This window comes from Pygocentrus nattereri, chromosome 11, assembly GCF_015220715.1.
Source record: "Pygocentrus nattereri isolate fPygNat1 chromosome 11, fPygNat1.pri, whole genome shotgun sequence".
In the NCBI taxonomy this organism is placed as follows: domain Eukaryota; kingdom Metazoa; phylum Chordata; class Actinopteri; order Characiformes; family Serrasalmidae; genus Pygocentrus; species Pygocentrus nattereri.
The window spans coordinates 12132407-12146641 of NC_051221.1; the positions used below are offsets into that span (position 1 = coordinate 12132407).

General features: G+C 37.9%; 1 protein-coding gene across 4 annotated transcripts; it reads right to left on the bottom strand.

Annotated features, from left to right (window-relative positions):
- Nucleotides 1–679: 679 nt before the first annotated feature.
- On the bottom strand, nucleotides 680–13266 carry rpap3 (RNA polymerase II associated protein 3). 4 transcript variants are annotated; one of them, XM_017687394.2, is made up of 17 exons: nucleotides 13171–13266; nucleotides 11066–11238; nucleotides 10824–10970; nucleotides 10611–10718; nucleotides 9682–9809; nucleotides 8681–8802; nucleotides 8387–8457; nucleotides 8139–8276; nucleotides 7450–7577; nucleotides 5242–5363; nucleotides 4866–4936; nucleotides 4146–4235; nucleotides 3606–3826; nucleotides 2902–3106; nucleotides 2678–2775; nucleotides 2390–2490; nucleotides 680–1180 (listed from the first exon to the last, which is right to left on the bottom strand). In XM_017687394.2, the coding sequence occupies exons 2-17, from the start codon at nucleotides 11216–11218 to the stop codon at nucleotides 1095–1097; spliced, it is 1989 nt and encodes a 662-aa protein (XP_017542883.1). In that variant the 5' UTR covers nucleotides 11219–11238; nucleotides 13171–13266; the 3' UTR covers nucleotides 680–1094. The 4 variants fall into 4 exon arrangements, with proteins under 4 accessions (XP_017542883.1, XP_017542884.1, XP_017542885.1 ...); XM_017687395.2 differs by having other exon boundaries at nucleotides 13160–13248; XM_017687396.2 differs by having other exon boundaries at nucleotides 13188–13224.
- Between the last annotated feature and the right edge of the window lie 969 nt (nucleotides 13267–14235).

Below are 14235 nucleotides of genomic sequence, written 5' to 3' on the forward strand. Positions count from 1 at the left end.
GCGTTTCCAAGTCATACAGCAAATTCAAGACAATACTTCATATAAACAGACTACACCTGCAGCTGTTAAGGTGGTGCAGGAGTTGCCAGGATGGTGAGACACACTTAGAACACTCAAAGGTAAAGTCTGCTGAGTTACACGTTGAAATCCATGCCGGTGTCACCAGAAGAACATTGACTGAACTATGATGATTTTATTCATTATTCTGAAACAATACGAAAATGTTTCTGTCAGAATGCCTTTGCTCTTATACAGCACAGATTTCCAACCTTCCCAAACTAACCATATATATTTGCTTTCTGAAATTCCTGTTTTATCTATATACATCCAGATTTTCCTAGTCCAGAAAAGATTAAAAGCATGCAAGCTATGTTAGAATCAGGCAACATAACATGGAGAATCCTGTCCAGAAATAACTAAAATGTTCATATTTACTTGTAGTTATGAATATTATTATATTCTTGGGACATTTTTATATTGAATACATCATTAAAAAATACTAAGTTTCAGTGGAAAACCTAAGATGCATTCAAAGATTAGTGCATCACTTTAGAAATCTGTTAAGAGGTGCACAAATGATGCATTATTTAACATACAATTACTCTCTTACCCACTATCACAATAAACTGTTGAAAGTCAGTAATTTGACTTGAGAGCACTTATTCATGACTAACTCAGATGCATAACGTAGCTCTTTAATGCCAGTTCCTTCATAAAAAAAATAGAATAAGTACATGAGTGTTTCTTTAAACAAAAAATTGGACCCTGACTAATTTATTTTATGTTCTTATTTGTGAGACTTGTGAAACTATGGCAGCAACACATTCTTATGAGACACTGTACACATTTAACCACTCTCCAGCCCATTCAAAGACTACATTTAAACATTTTAATTAATCAAAATACAGCCAGGAACAACTTGCTTTTGATTTGCTGCTAAACACCTGCTTAAAGTCACCAACCCAGCACTAGTTTGGAGATGTCAGGGATCGGGTCCTAAACAGCAGATACTGAATTAGCCGGTGTGTCTGGGAATACAGTCTCTCCTTTTTTTGATAAACTGACCACTAATACAGAGGTGAGTCCAGTACTGGTTATACTCCATATTTCTTCTTTAGAACTCGTACTGAGTCATTCTCCAGTCCAGCGTGTGAAATACATTCAAAGAGCTCCTGTAATACTGAAAGAAAAAAAAATTCAGTTTCCTGCTTTCTCACTGAAATAGTATACAAAATGTTAATACAGTGACGACTACACTGTGTAGGTAAAAACCTTAACATCATCACAGAACACAGAATCATGCCATGCATGTACGAAGCTATTGATGACCAGACAATTAGTGTGAATATGAATGAACTAATTACCCCGAGGAGCAAAATAAAAAAAATAACTGTTTAGATGCCAGCCTAGAGAGCACTATGGAGGCCTACTGCTTGAGAATAACATTAGATTTAGATTAGACCTTTTCAATTCATTTTTTCATTGACAGAGATGAAATTGTCTGCCACAAATGTCTGCCAGATGTGGCTGCAGGTTTTTATTTCAACAAAGCAGGACTGATGATTCCACTTGTTTAATTGGATAGTCGCAGTCTGCAAACAACTGGTCAGATGTAGGCCTGTGCTCAGTGATGGTTAATTTAGTCATTGCAGTAACGGACCCCAGTGAGAGTAAATACTGATGTGCCACCAGAAAAAAAAAAATGCTGATTTATTTATTTATTTTGTGTAAATCATAGCACACTAGCAGTATTCACACACAAACTTTTAAACACCCAGATTATGTGATATCAAACATTACAATACTACATTTATTGTACCCAAGATTATTGTTCGTAATATAGATTGTTCTAGAAAAACAGCTATACTGGTTAAACACACTCAGTGCTGCAGGGCCTGTACAGAAAGCGGCATCAAAGGAAAACTATATTTTCCACATTCTTACATCACAGCATGAAAAACAATGGCCTCTGACTTCTGAGAAGGTGGCAAAGCTTCAGTGTGACGGACTGTCAGAATATTACATGATGTAATGATTAAACAAAGAAAACTGTAAGCTACTATAATATTTAAGAAAATAAAATATAAATAAACTTCTGTTGTAACTTCTAGAAATGTTGAACTTTTTAAGTAATTTTATCAAGTAAAATGATTTCACTATACTGGCAGATAATTTTGCTTGTTTCAAGTCTATTTCTTATATATAGTGATAGAGTAACCATAAAATGACTTCAAGAAAATGTCTACAAATAAACCTTATGATGAGCTCACAACAATAGCGACATGAAAAATAATACATAGACTGACTAAAGATCACTTCACTTGCCAAGATACCACTTTTGCAATGCACTGACAAATTAAGAAATAATGAACATACAGAGACAGCATACCTTTCTTTTCAACAGATGACATAAACATGACAGCCATATCAAACCTTCTCACATTTGACAAGCTTTTCAATATAGCCAGTATGACTGATGGCTCCTCATTTCTGCAGACAGGAGATTAAGGAAAATATTTAGAAATATGAAGACATTTGAAAAGTAATGATAACAGAACACTTTAAATATCAGAAGAATGTACATACACAGCTCAAGCAAACTCACAGACATATCTGCAAGACTACAATATTTTTCCATGAGAGTTTGGATCAGACTTCAGATAGGCACCACACTTACTTGATGTAAAAGCTCTGAAGTACTTTCAAAATCTTGTTAAGAATGTCAGGCTCCAGAGAGTTTTGGAAAATCTTTTCGTAGGCCTCCGGCTGAATTTGCTGAAATAAGATATGCAACGATCATTATCATATTTCACTAAATTTCCAAAGATTTGTAGCACTTTTCTAAATCATGTGATCAACAACCAGCAAGAAGACTTCGTAACTGTATGGTGTAGCACCCACCTTTAAATACTTGTAGCTGACTTCAAGGTGATCCCCAATTTTCCTCAGGTCTGCTTCCAGCTGAAAGCTGTTTGTGGGAGGTGGAGGAATTACTTCAGGCTGGACAGAAGAGGAGGATGTAGATGAGGTTTGCTCCATTCTACTGGTTACTTTTTCCTCTTTCTGCAATACTTTCTGTTTTCCCAAGGAATCTGTGTCAGGAGCTCTGAAATGCAACAAATTAAGTTGAATATATACATGGTCATACATATGCATTCTTCAGAATGACTCATGAATAGCAACCACTTAATTATGAGCTATTATGACACACGTGTGAGGGCTCTACGGAGAGGCAGCATTATACAGACATAAAATGTGATGCCAGATATTGCGATGAAGAAATAAGAAGCAATAAATTATGATTAGTGATTCTCTGACCAAATTTGCAATCTAACTAACCTCTCTTTTAAAGTAAAAGCAAAACGTTCAAGCAGCAAAAGCCTCATTCTTTATTGTGAATGCAAGAGATGCAAAAAGAATGCAATAAGAAATACAATGAAATGCTGTTGGAACAGAAATAGAAAACTGCAATAGCTTTTGTATATAAGCTTTATATAGTATAATACAGTATACAAGTATATAGTATATATGTCATTCTGGTGTTATGCACGTGTACTGTAATTTGACCCATTGTGTCATTGCATCCCTTAACAACAGACCCTTACTTGACTGGTGGCTCTGAAAGACAGTCTGATAGCTCTTCTATCTTCTGGATCTTGGCAGAGGGGGAAGACGAGAGTGGTGAAGTCTCACCCTGTGCCGCTCTCTCTGAAAAAGAAGGTGACACAGTGGGCACTGGCCCAGGGCTTGCAGGGCTTCCATTGGGTCTCTGTGGAGCTGTAAGCTCTCCACCAACTTCCTCTATCTCCATTCTCCTCAGTGGCTTCTGCAGCACCACAGCAGAGACAGAACAGGTTCAGACTTTAATGCTGTAAGAGAATTACTAAACATGCTATAGATTCTACAAGATATTACTGGTTTGAATAATTTTTCCCCTGACGTAACCAAACATTAGAGGCATTTAGAGGAGGAAAAAAGTCATTACACTCTGATCAAAGACTACAGAAAAACAAGAATTTTGTCTTTTGGATAGGACACAATGGGTTATGCTAATAAATTTTAATATGCTATTAAAAAATCTGCTGAATGGAAAAAGCTGAATTTGTTGGGGAAAAAGGTTATGTGATTAATTAGGACTGACTCACCGTAGATCTGAGATGTTCCGGTTTGCTGATTGGTTGAATTGCTCTTCTTTGAGTGCCATCTGCCTGCTGTAGCCCACTAGCTGTCATCTCCTGATTACAGACACAGCAAAATCACAGAACTATTTTTATTTATTTATTATTATAAAATCATGATCTCTGTAGTTAGCAAATCTGAAAAGTTTCCTTTGCATTTTTATGTTATCACAAAATGCCTCAAGCATCCAGCAACATATCCATAATTATTGTGTGTAATAATCTAATTTGAGGAAGCTTTTAGAGGCATTTAATCTCTGGCTCCCATCACCACCATGGTGTGTATATTTCTGACTCAGTAAGTTTCATAACACTTTACTGTAGGGTGCTGTTCATAAGGCTACATGACAGCTACATAAGCTTGTCATGACGACTGACATAGCCCTACATAACTGTTTATAAATGCTTATTCCAACAGGCATTATCTGTCATAAAGGCTACTTTAGTTGACTTTGATCAAAATTGGCAAATGTAACCTTTATAGCAGATGATGTCTGTTGGAATAAACATTTATGAACAATTATGTAGGGTTATGTCAGTTGTTAGTACAAGCTTATGTAGCTGTCATGTAGCCTTAAGAACAGCACCCTATAGTAAAGTGTAAACACAATAACAGTTTTTGGCAGCATTATTCATTGCTACAATAGAGTTTATGACAAAAAGGATGACAAAATGATGAAAGGTTACCATGGTGAGCTTTTTCAGCTCGTTCATCGCCTGTTTGTTTCCTGGTTCAAGCTTCAGAACCTGCTCAAAATCTAAACATGAACAATAATGTGACATGAAGTATATCAACTACCATAACAGTACTGGATTTGACTGCTATTGACCTGACCTACAAGCAGTACGAATATAAGCATTTTGCAGAAATGGTGTAACATTTGTTTTCACAGCATTAATGTTTAAGATGTTTAAATCGCTCAAATGCTTGCTGTAGTTACCCATTTATCTTAATAATGCTTGGTTTCTGAAAAAAATATACAGTCATGCAAATTTGATAAGTACGGCTGCAATTACTGGCATGCTGATCTACAGTATAACAGACAGACAGATGGAACCAGACCTTCCTTGGCTTCAGAAAGCCTGCCCAGAGCAGCTCTGGCTGTGCCCCGTCTGGCGAAAGCTTTCGTGTAGGTGCTGTCCAGGGCAATGGCCTTAGTGCAGTCCTCTTCTGCTTCAGCATACCTGCCCAACATTCACACCACAGTGTCAGAAAACACCATGACTATGAGAGTGGAGCACAGCACTTTTAAAAGATAATTCTTCTGAATTAAAAAAAATTCTACACAATTCAATTGCTGAGATGTGAAAAAAGTCATTTAAAGGGGACTGTTGTGAAATAGTTCACTGCTAAAAATGTATTGAGTCAGTTCTCTTTAGGAATCAGGGGTCATAATGTCTACAACACTAATTTTATTGTCTACATAATGTCTACAACCATTTTATTTCTTATCCAAAACTCAGTCAACCTACACGTATCTTCTGGGTTTTTATATGTAATGTTGATAATGGCAAAGTAGTGGTAAATCTACAAAAAATATATATTTTCTTTGAGGACTATTTTGCTTTAGAACACCTTGCATGTACCTTTTCACCATAAGATTATTATGTTTCGACATTGTTAAAAAACAATGCCTTGGGCAATGTATACTTAACTATTTCATGTGATGACTGTGAGGGAGCTTTAAGAGTCATTATACCAGTGGTCTCAAACTCAAATTACCTGGGGGCCACTAACCAGGCTGTGTTTTCGATGACGGGCCAGATTAAAGGATCGTGACAAAAAGCAGTGGGGAAAAGGAAAAATCAACAATTGTAATATATAATAACTATGTACACATACAGAAATTCAAATACATTTTGTTCAGTGTTTGCTCAGTGCTTGCTTTGTGCTTGCTCAGTGCTTGCTACCAGAAACTTCTCTTCGGTCACCTGGTCGTTTATTCCTCTGACAAATATAGCCAGTTGAGCAGTATCATTCACGTCTGTACTCTCATCAAGCGCTAGTGAATATGCACTGAATCCTCGCACTTTGGTGCACAGCTGATCATAAATATCAGCAGACAACTCACTGATCTGCTCAGCTACAGTATTCGCAGTGAGACTTAAGTTTCTGAATAAACTCGCCTTTTCTGGGCAGTCTGAAGCATGCAGTCCTTCAGAAACTGTCCCTCTGTAAATGGCTTCCCTGCTTTGGCGATGAGCTCACTCGCCACATAGCTTGCCTCAACTGCAGCATCACTTTCTCTTTTTGCTCGCTGGAAATAGTTTTGCAGCAGGGAAAGATCTTTGCGAAGCTGAGTTACTCGTCTCTCCCTCTCCTCTCCCTCATACCCAACGTACTGCTCGGCATGTTTAGTGGTATAATGATGCCTGAGATTGTACTCCTTAAGCACGGCAACTTTCTCCTTGCATATCAGACAAGTGGCGGTCGTGTTAAACTCAACAACTAAATAATCGATTTTGAGAGTTTCAAAAGAGACATTTTGGCTAACAATGTTTTTGCCGGGAATGGTGAGCACATATGCGTAGAGACGTGCAGCCTACGAGTGGATTGGGCTTACGCAGCGTTGCCTGGTGCTAATCACCAGGCAACGCTGCATAAGCAAAAACACACACACACACACACACACACACACACACACACACACACACACCAAAATACAAGTTAAGATAAAATATAAAAATTAACATAATAAAGCATAAATAATTAAATTGAATTGCAAGCCAGATTTATGCTTATTTTGTTAACCCATGAGGGGCTGTATGAAACTGCGTCGCGGGCTGGATGTGGCCTGCGGGCTGGCACTTTGACCCCTGCATTAAACATTTCTATCAGCACCACTGTGAATAATTTGAAGTTTTTCTATAATGGAGCATTTCACGTTAAAACATTTTGAATGATTGACATATTTACATCTTAAACATTTAATTACGTAGCAAATTTAAAAATAGGTGGAATTCTCACTATAGATCACTTTATGGTCTGTGTATTACAGATAAGAGTGCACTACTCTTTCTTACAACTACTGTAGGTCAAATAAAAAAGCTTTAATAAAAATAAGGTAAATTTAATAAAAAAAAGGTAAACCACTGCCGTTACTAAAGAACCCTTGAAGAACCATCTTTCTTAAGAGTGTAATTCAAATGTAAAGCTGTTTTAATGTACAAACACATACCTTTCTTACAATTACAAAGTTCTTGGTACACAATTTCCAGCAATACTGTGCACTGTCTAGATGCTGGATGGCTAAAGAAGATGAGAACGAACCTCTCAAGTTTGAGATGAGCCATGGCTCTGTTAGCAGCAAGCAAAGCATTTGTGGTGTCCACCTCCATTCCTTTAGTGTAGCATGCCACAGCTGCCTCATACTTTCCCTCTTTGAAGTAAGCATTTCCCTACAAAAGACATACAACACAAATCAACATTTGACCAACACAGGGGGACTTATGAAGCTCAATTTATGAAAAGCAACAATGCTGCATATTAGAGGACTTTTGCTTCACATTTTTGATATCTATGTATTAAGATTTGCTTCCTTCGCTGAAAAGTGAGAAGTTTACTGATGCCACAAAGGTCAAAAATAAAATAAAATAAAAACAGGATTTTTAAAAGGCTGTTCCTCATGGGTCAGAAGCCTAGCCCTGACTGGTCCAAGAGCGTAACTTGCCCTGAAACAGGTTAGCTGAAGCTGCTGTGGTAATGCAACCCAATATAAAGCGATCCACTGTATTAAGAGAGAAAATCTAGAGTTAGATCAAACAAAGCATTAAGTTAGCTGGCTATGCAAGTAACCCTGCTTTATAGACACAGCTCTGTATTTGCTAACGGAGAGTTTGATATGTGTATGTTTTTGCAAATACAGTTTATTACTGAAGTATCAAAACCAGGCCTACCATTTGCAGAGATTAGTGACTGAAGCTTTCTGCATGTGCAGATGAAACCAAGGATGAACTCACCCTGTCCTTCTGCACTACGGCCTCCTGTCTTCTCTGCTGCTCCTCCTCAACCTTCTTTGATTTTGCTTCCTCAACAGGCCTGACTTCTGCCAGATTCTTCTCCACCGTATCTTCAGTCTGCCTTTGGGATGCTAAAGCCTGGCAGGACGATCACAGAACAGAGTAATAGCTCAATCAGTAATCTTTATCCACCATTAACCATTAATGGCAAAAATACAAGAAGTAACATGAGGAAGGAATTTACCAACCTGATTCACCTTCTTTATCTCATTTTGAGCATCTAGGTTTTCAGGATGCAACTTCAGAACCATTTCATAATCTTTATGAAAGAGTGCAAAGAAGTAAAATAAAAAATAAAATAGATGATTAAAATGTGATGACTCAGGAAGAAGACCTGTTTTTCAACATAAAAATTTAATGCAGCACAAAAAGCCTCTTGAATCAATGTATGATTCAGTGTATGAGTCAGTGTGCCACACTTACGACAAGAAAAGGACACTTTAGCTCAGTTCAAAATGATGGGCTTAGCTAAACCCCCTTACCTTCTAGAGCACCTTGATGGTTTTTAAGGGCGAAACGGGCAGCTCCTCTTCGACCATAGGCTTTAATGTATTTGCTGTCCAGTGCTATAGCCAGGTTGCAGTCAGACTCTGCAACAGCATACCTACAATATGCACATCAGTGCAGGGATGTAATGCATCGCTTTATACCAATAATGTTGTTTTGTGTCACTGTGTCTTGGTACAGCCTTAGATCAGGACACTATAAAGCAAAGCTTTTAGGGATGAATCAAAATTTCGCCCACCAAAACATTTTGGCTGAAAATGATTAAAAGTGGCACTTTCAAGCAAAAAGGCAAGTTGGCTGGGAAAAAAAACAATGTAGAGTCAAAATCTTAAATTTAGTACATCAATTGAATGACAACAAAATCAATAAACAGTGAGAAAAACCACAGTTGTACTTCTTCCTTCTGTGATCATTGCAGACTCGATCAAATAGTTTAAGCAACATAAGACAAACAGTGAAATATTTGGAAATATTTTGTGATTTCTAAGAGACATTTCTGTTAGACAAGCAATTTCTAATTAATGTTCATGTCAGGTATCAAGAAACTGTAAAATAACCAAGAACTTGTTTGATGCCTGAAAACACAACATTCCACTCGATAAAAAGAATACTGTTGAACAAGAGAAGAGGGAAAGTTATGTTTACATAAACTTTTTAAAATTACTGTAAGCTCAGGTTTGTCCTACTGAAGGGAGATTTTATTAATAATAATAGTGTATTTTTATTACCTTGAAGTTTCTTTAGTATGTCAAAGGTACACTAATAAATGCAGTAAATTTATAAAGTTGAATGCTATAATAAACTTAAAATGGAAACATTAACATATTAATGAAAGACACATTTCAACCACTGCTTATTTGTGTTCTAGAAAGAAAATGTTTTGAACCGAGACACCACTGCATAGTATCGACCTGAATTCTGAACTTTGTGAATCACAATGCCCCTCGAACAGAGTGGAACTTGCAGGTGGTCTTACTTTTTAAGTCTAAAGAAGCAGGCTGCTCGGTTTGTGGGCAGAATGGGGTTGTATGGGTCAGCACTCATTCCTCTGGTATAGCATTCAACGGCGTCGTCATACTTTCCATCTTTAAAGAACTGGTTACCCTGAAATATCAGAGGAAACGGCCACTTTAAATACAAATTACAGTAATCAACATACACTACATAGCAAAATGTATGAGGACACAATTAGGAGGACCCCTCCTAATTATTGAGTTTTTATTTTATTGATAATTATTGTTTTGCAATAAGAAAGAATACAGGTTCTTGTGAGTGCTATTTGTGATTTTTTTTTTGCGAAAGAAACTGCACTAGAGATCTGTATAAGGCAGGTTTACCTAATTGGATCTCACTTGATGTGCAAAATAATTTGCAGGAGGGATTTATTTTTGTGACCAGCAAACAGCCAAGAGGTTGCTTGGGTTGGCTGCTTGTGGAAGTGGATAGGTGGGTAACAAATAAACAAATAAAACTGTTCCACACAGAAAATAGGTTAATAATTATTACATGATACTTGATAATATTTAAATGAAGAAATATAACAAGAACTTGTTGTTATGTTGACAATTTCCCAAAGTTTCCCTGTGGGTCTTCATGCTTTCTAGTGATAAACAGTTAGACCCTTGAGGTGGAAAAGGTTGAGAGTGTTGGTATAGGCAATCTACACCAGTGAAGTGACAAAGTGGGTGTAGGCAGGTATCATATATGGTTTAAGCGGGTCCATATGAGCAAGAATGGCGCTAGATTTAGCAGGTGCATTATGTGGTTAAAGGAGACATGCCCATGTAGACCTCTAACATGCATCTTTCTTTAATAAATTAGACAATTCAGTGCTGTTTTGAACATGTAAAATCTTTGACTGTGGTTTTACAAGAAATGTAATAATTTGTTACAAAGTGTTCTTACTTTTTCTTTCTCTTTCATTGCTAGGTCTTTGTCCACCTGCACCTCCTCTAAGTCAGAGTCATTCGATTCTGGACTTTCTTCTTTGTCAGTTGACTCAAGGGCCTTCTCCTGTATCATAACACAAAAAACATTCATAAAATCAATAATAACAACAGCCCAAATTCCATGTTCTCAGATCGAAGCGTAATGAGTTGCAAATGAAAAGATCATTACCACATCAAATTTGTCCCACGACTGATAATCATAAGACTTGATTCTCTGGGCTGGCTTCTGCTCCTCTTGGCCACCCTTGCTAGGGACTTTACTTTTGACCCTCCGTTTCTTCTTGTAATCCTTGTTTCTCACAGGTGGGAGATTTCGCTATGGTATAAAAAAGGAACCTTCAGAAAAAGCTGCAATCTCTCTCAGTGTTTGAAGAACTTAGACAGCAGGACACAGAAAGATGAGTCACACACCTGAGGTTCTGTCAGGTTTCCTGCACGAAGCTGTTCATCTTTCCTTTTTATGTCTGCTTCCCAACTGTCAAGCTCCTTCACAAAGTTCTGGAGATCCTCCGCATTCTGACGCATCTGCACTTGCAGTTCAATGGCTTTATTGCCCCCTGACATGCTCGTGTTTTTCTCTTAATCTGAAATGGGCCAATTCAGAAAGAACAAATGACACAAAAAGCTTTAGTAGTAAAATATATGTTAAGACAAACTACATGACCAAATGCATGTGGGCACTCCTAATTAGCGGATTTGGTTGTATTGGTCTCATCCTATGCCAAACAGGTGCATGCAGTCATGCAATCACCACAACTCAGTGACTTTCAACACGGCACTGTTACTGTGAAGAGGAATCATCTAAGAGTAACAACAGCTCAGCGTGAAGCAGCAGGCCACACAAGCTCACAGAATGGGATTGTGTTAAAGCTGTCAACAGAGGAAACACATTTGCCCCAGTGATGAATTCACCATCTGGCAGTATGACAGATGAATCTTGATTTGGCGGAGGCAGAGAGAATGCTCACTGCTTGAATTCACATTACCAATTCTTTTCAGCTAGCTCAGTCTTGGTTTAGCAACTTGAATAATTTTTCTGATGGGATAAGCTACATTTTTAAACTCTCTTAATTGCATCGCTAAATTACACTTAAACAATTGTCGGGGTTGCTTATGTGCTAATGTGTTTTATCATTAAAGCAGAAATGATTTGAATATAAATGTAAAGTTTCTGTACAACCTACCTCCAAAATAGTACTGATTGGCCTGGATTGATTAAATGATTTTTAAATAATCATTAACTGTGGCCCTATTTAATAAACACATGTTAAGTGTTATATATAAATATGAGTGACTACGAAGACTTACTTCTGTACACAACTAACATTTATAAGTAAACATACACCAACCAGTCACATCATTAGGTGCACGTCCTTGGATCTACACTCACTGTACATTTTATCAGTTCCAGCTACCATACAGCTGCACTTTGTAGTTCTACAATTACAGACTGTAGTCCATCTGTTTCTCTATACACTTTATTACATTCTTCAGTGATCAGGACCACCACAGAGCATGTATTATTTGGGTGATGTATCATTCTCAGCACTGATGTGGAAGTGGGATGATCATGTGTGTTGTTCTGTTACAAGTGGATCAGACACAGCAGTGCTGCTGGAGTTTTTAAAAACACTGCGTCCACTCTATAAGACACACGTACCTTGCTGCTTCATCCCGCAGATGTGAAGTCAGAAACAGTAGTCCACTTTGTTTTGTGTTAGTCATCGTCTAGTCCTTCATCAGTGGTCATAGGATGCTGCCAAGATACTGTTGGCGGACTATTCTCAGTGTTTAAAAACTCCAGCAGCACTGCTGTGTCTGATCCACTCAGACCAGCATAACACACACTAACACACCACCACCACATCAGTGTTACTGCAGTGCTGAGAATGATCCACTACTTTGATAACACCTGTTCTGTGGTGGTCATGTGGTGGTCCTGAGATCCGAAGAACGGGGTGAAAAGGGCCTAACATAGTACGCAGAGAAACAGATGGACTACATTCTGTAATTGTAGAACTACAAAGTGCTCCTGTCTGGTAAAGGGAGCTAATAAAAGTGTAAAAATAGAGATGTACTTAACGAAGTGTCCGGTCTGTGTATGTGTCAGTAAACGTGAAGCAAAGGGCCTCAGCTCTGCTCTTATTATTCATTCTGTTCCACACTGGAGGTGTCAGTCTCTGATTTATCTAGAAGCTTCTCAGCAGATGACGAGATGGAGACCATGGAAAAACAAAGACAGCCTTAAACCGAGCAAATAAATGGTCTAATAACGACAATGTCACATATTGTTACTAACTTAAACAAATGATTAAACAGGCGATCAATAGATGTAAAGTCCTCCAGGCAGTCCAGACGGTTCAGGACTGAACGAGCCTATTCCTTCACATGGGTTGGAGAAAACGAAAAGAAATAAGAAAAACACTAAGAACATACTGATAAACGAACAAACCAGTAACGTTACTCTCAAACTCGCCGCTAGATACTAACAGATGGCGAACTTACACTTAACTCACCACGATTCAGGACTCACGTTGATGGAGTCTGTTTGGGTTCGGCGCCATGACAGCCGAGTACCAGCAGCCTTTGCGCTTGAACCTGAACAAAGATGTTCGTGAAAAGCACCGAGATGATGCAAACATGAACCGAGCGCTGCTGAACTAACGGCGCACGGTCGGCGGTAGACAGGCCGGACGTTCTAGATAGTACTAGTGAGAACTGGAGCGCCGCGAAGAGTCGATTCAGCACAACAATTTAGATTCCAAAACCCGAAACGTAGAGAAGGACATCTGGAAAAACAGCACCATACTAATTTCGTTCTCAAATGCTTTAGAGACCATATACAGGTTTTTTTTTGTTTACATTTAGGGTGCATGCTTTACACGTTCAAGTAATATAAATGCTCTATTACGATAAATGTCACCTTTATTAGAGAAATATTTTTTTTCTATTAACAACAATTGTCATTTGCTTAAAATTTTTTAAATAGCTACAAATAAATATAGAGCATTTTGGAATATAACTCTTCAATTATATGTAACCTTAACAAGGACATTTGAGGGGCTAACGCTACCTAAATTCACTTGACTAAACTTTACTTGATTCTTCTCGGTCCTACAGCTGAGTGTTTTGGCGCTAACAGTGTTGTCTGATTGTACGGCTAATTTTCGCTAAAAGTTTCCAGTTCAAATGTTTTTTCTCTCGTGCATGTCGTTTTTCTACAATACACACCACAGTTAATTCCGCGGGCCAACATAGAGATGGGAGCTACCGCTCTGCACTGTCTTCCGGGTTTCTCAAACGCTAGAGGGCGCTCTTGAGTAAAAAATAAATGGGATATCGAGCGTTTGAACAAAATCATAGTTTATAAATGCTGAAACATGTGTAATATAAAATAATACGCCAAACACAGAACGGTACACAATATTTTAATTTATGTTATATTTTGGGTGTTTTTTAACTTAAAGTTAAAAACGGCGCCTCATGTACGTTCATAACTGCTGCCTAAAACTCATGTGCTGTAGAAACAAACGTACAGGTTAGTTTTCTTAGCTTTTTTTAAGCGAAAAACACCTCGTTTA

Excerpts from the sequence above, each read along its gene's own strand:
- rpap3 (XM_017687394.2), bottom strand. The coding sequence starts at position 11,218 with ATGTCAGGGGGCAATAAAGCCATTGAACTGCAAGTGCAGATGCGTCAG. Across the intron at positions 4,236-4,865 it reads AGCTGAAAAAGCTCACCATG|GAGATGACAGCTAGTGGGCT; the intron begins GTAACCTTTCAT and ends GTCTGTAATCAG. Across the intron at positions 3,827-4,145 it reads CGGAACATCTCAGATCTACG|AAGCCACTGAGGAGAATGGA; the intron begins GTGAGTCAGTCC and ends GTGGTGCTGCAG.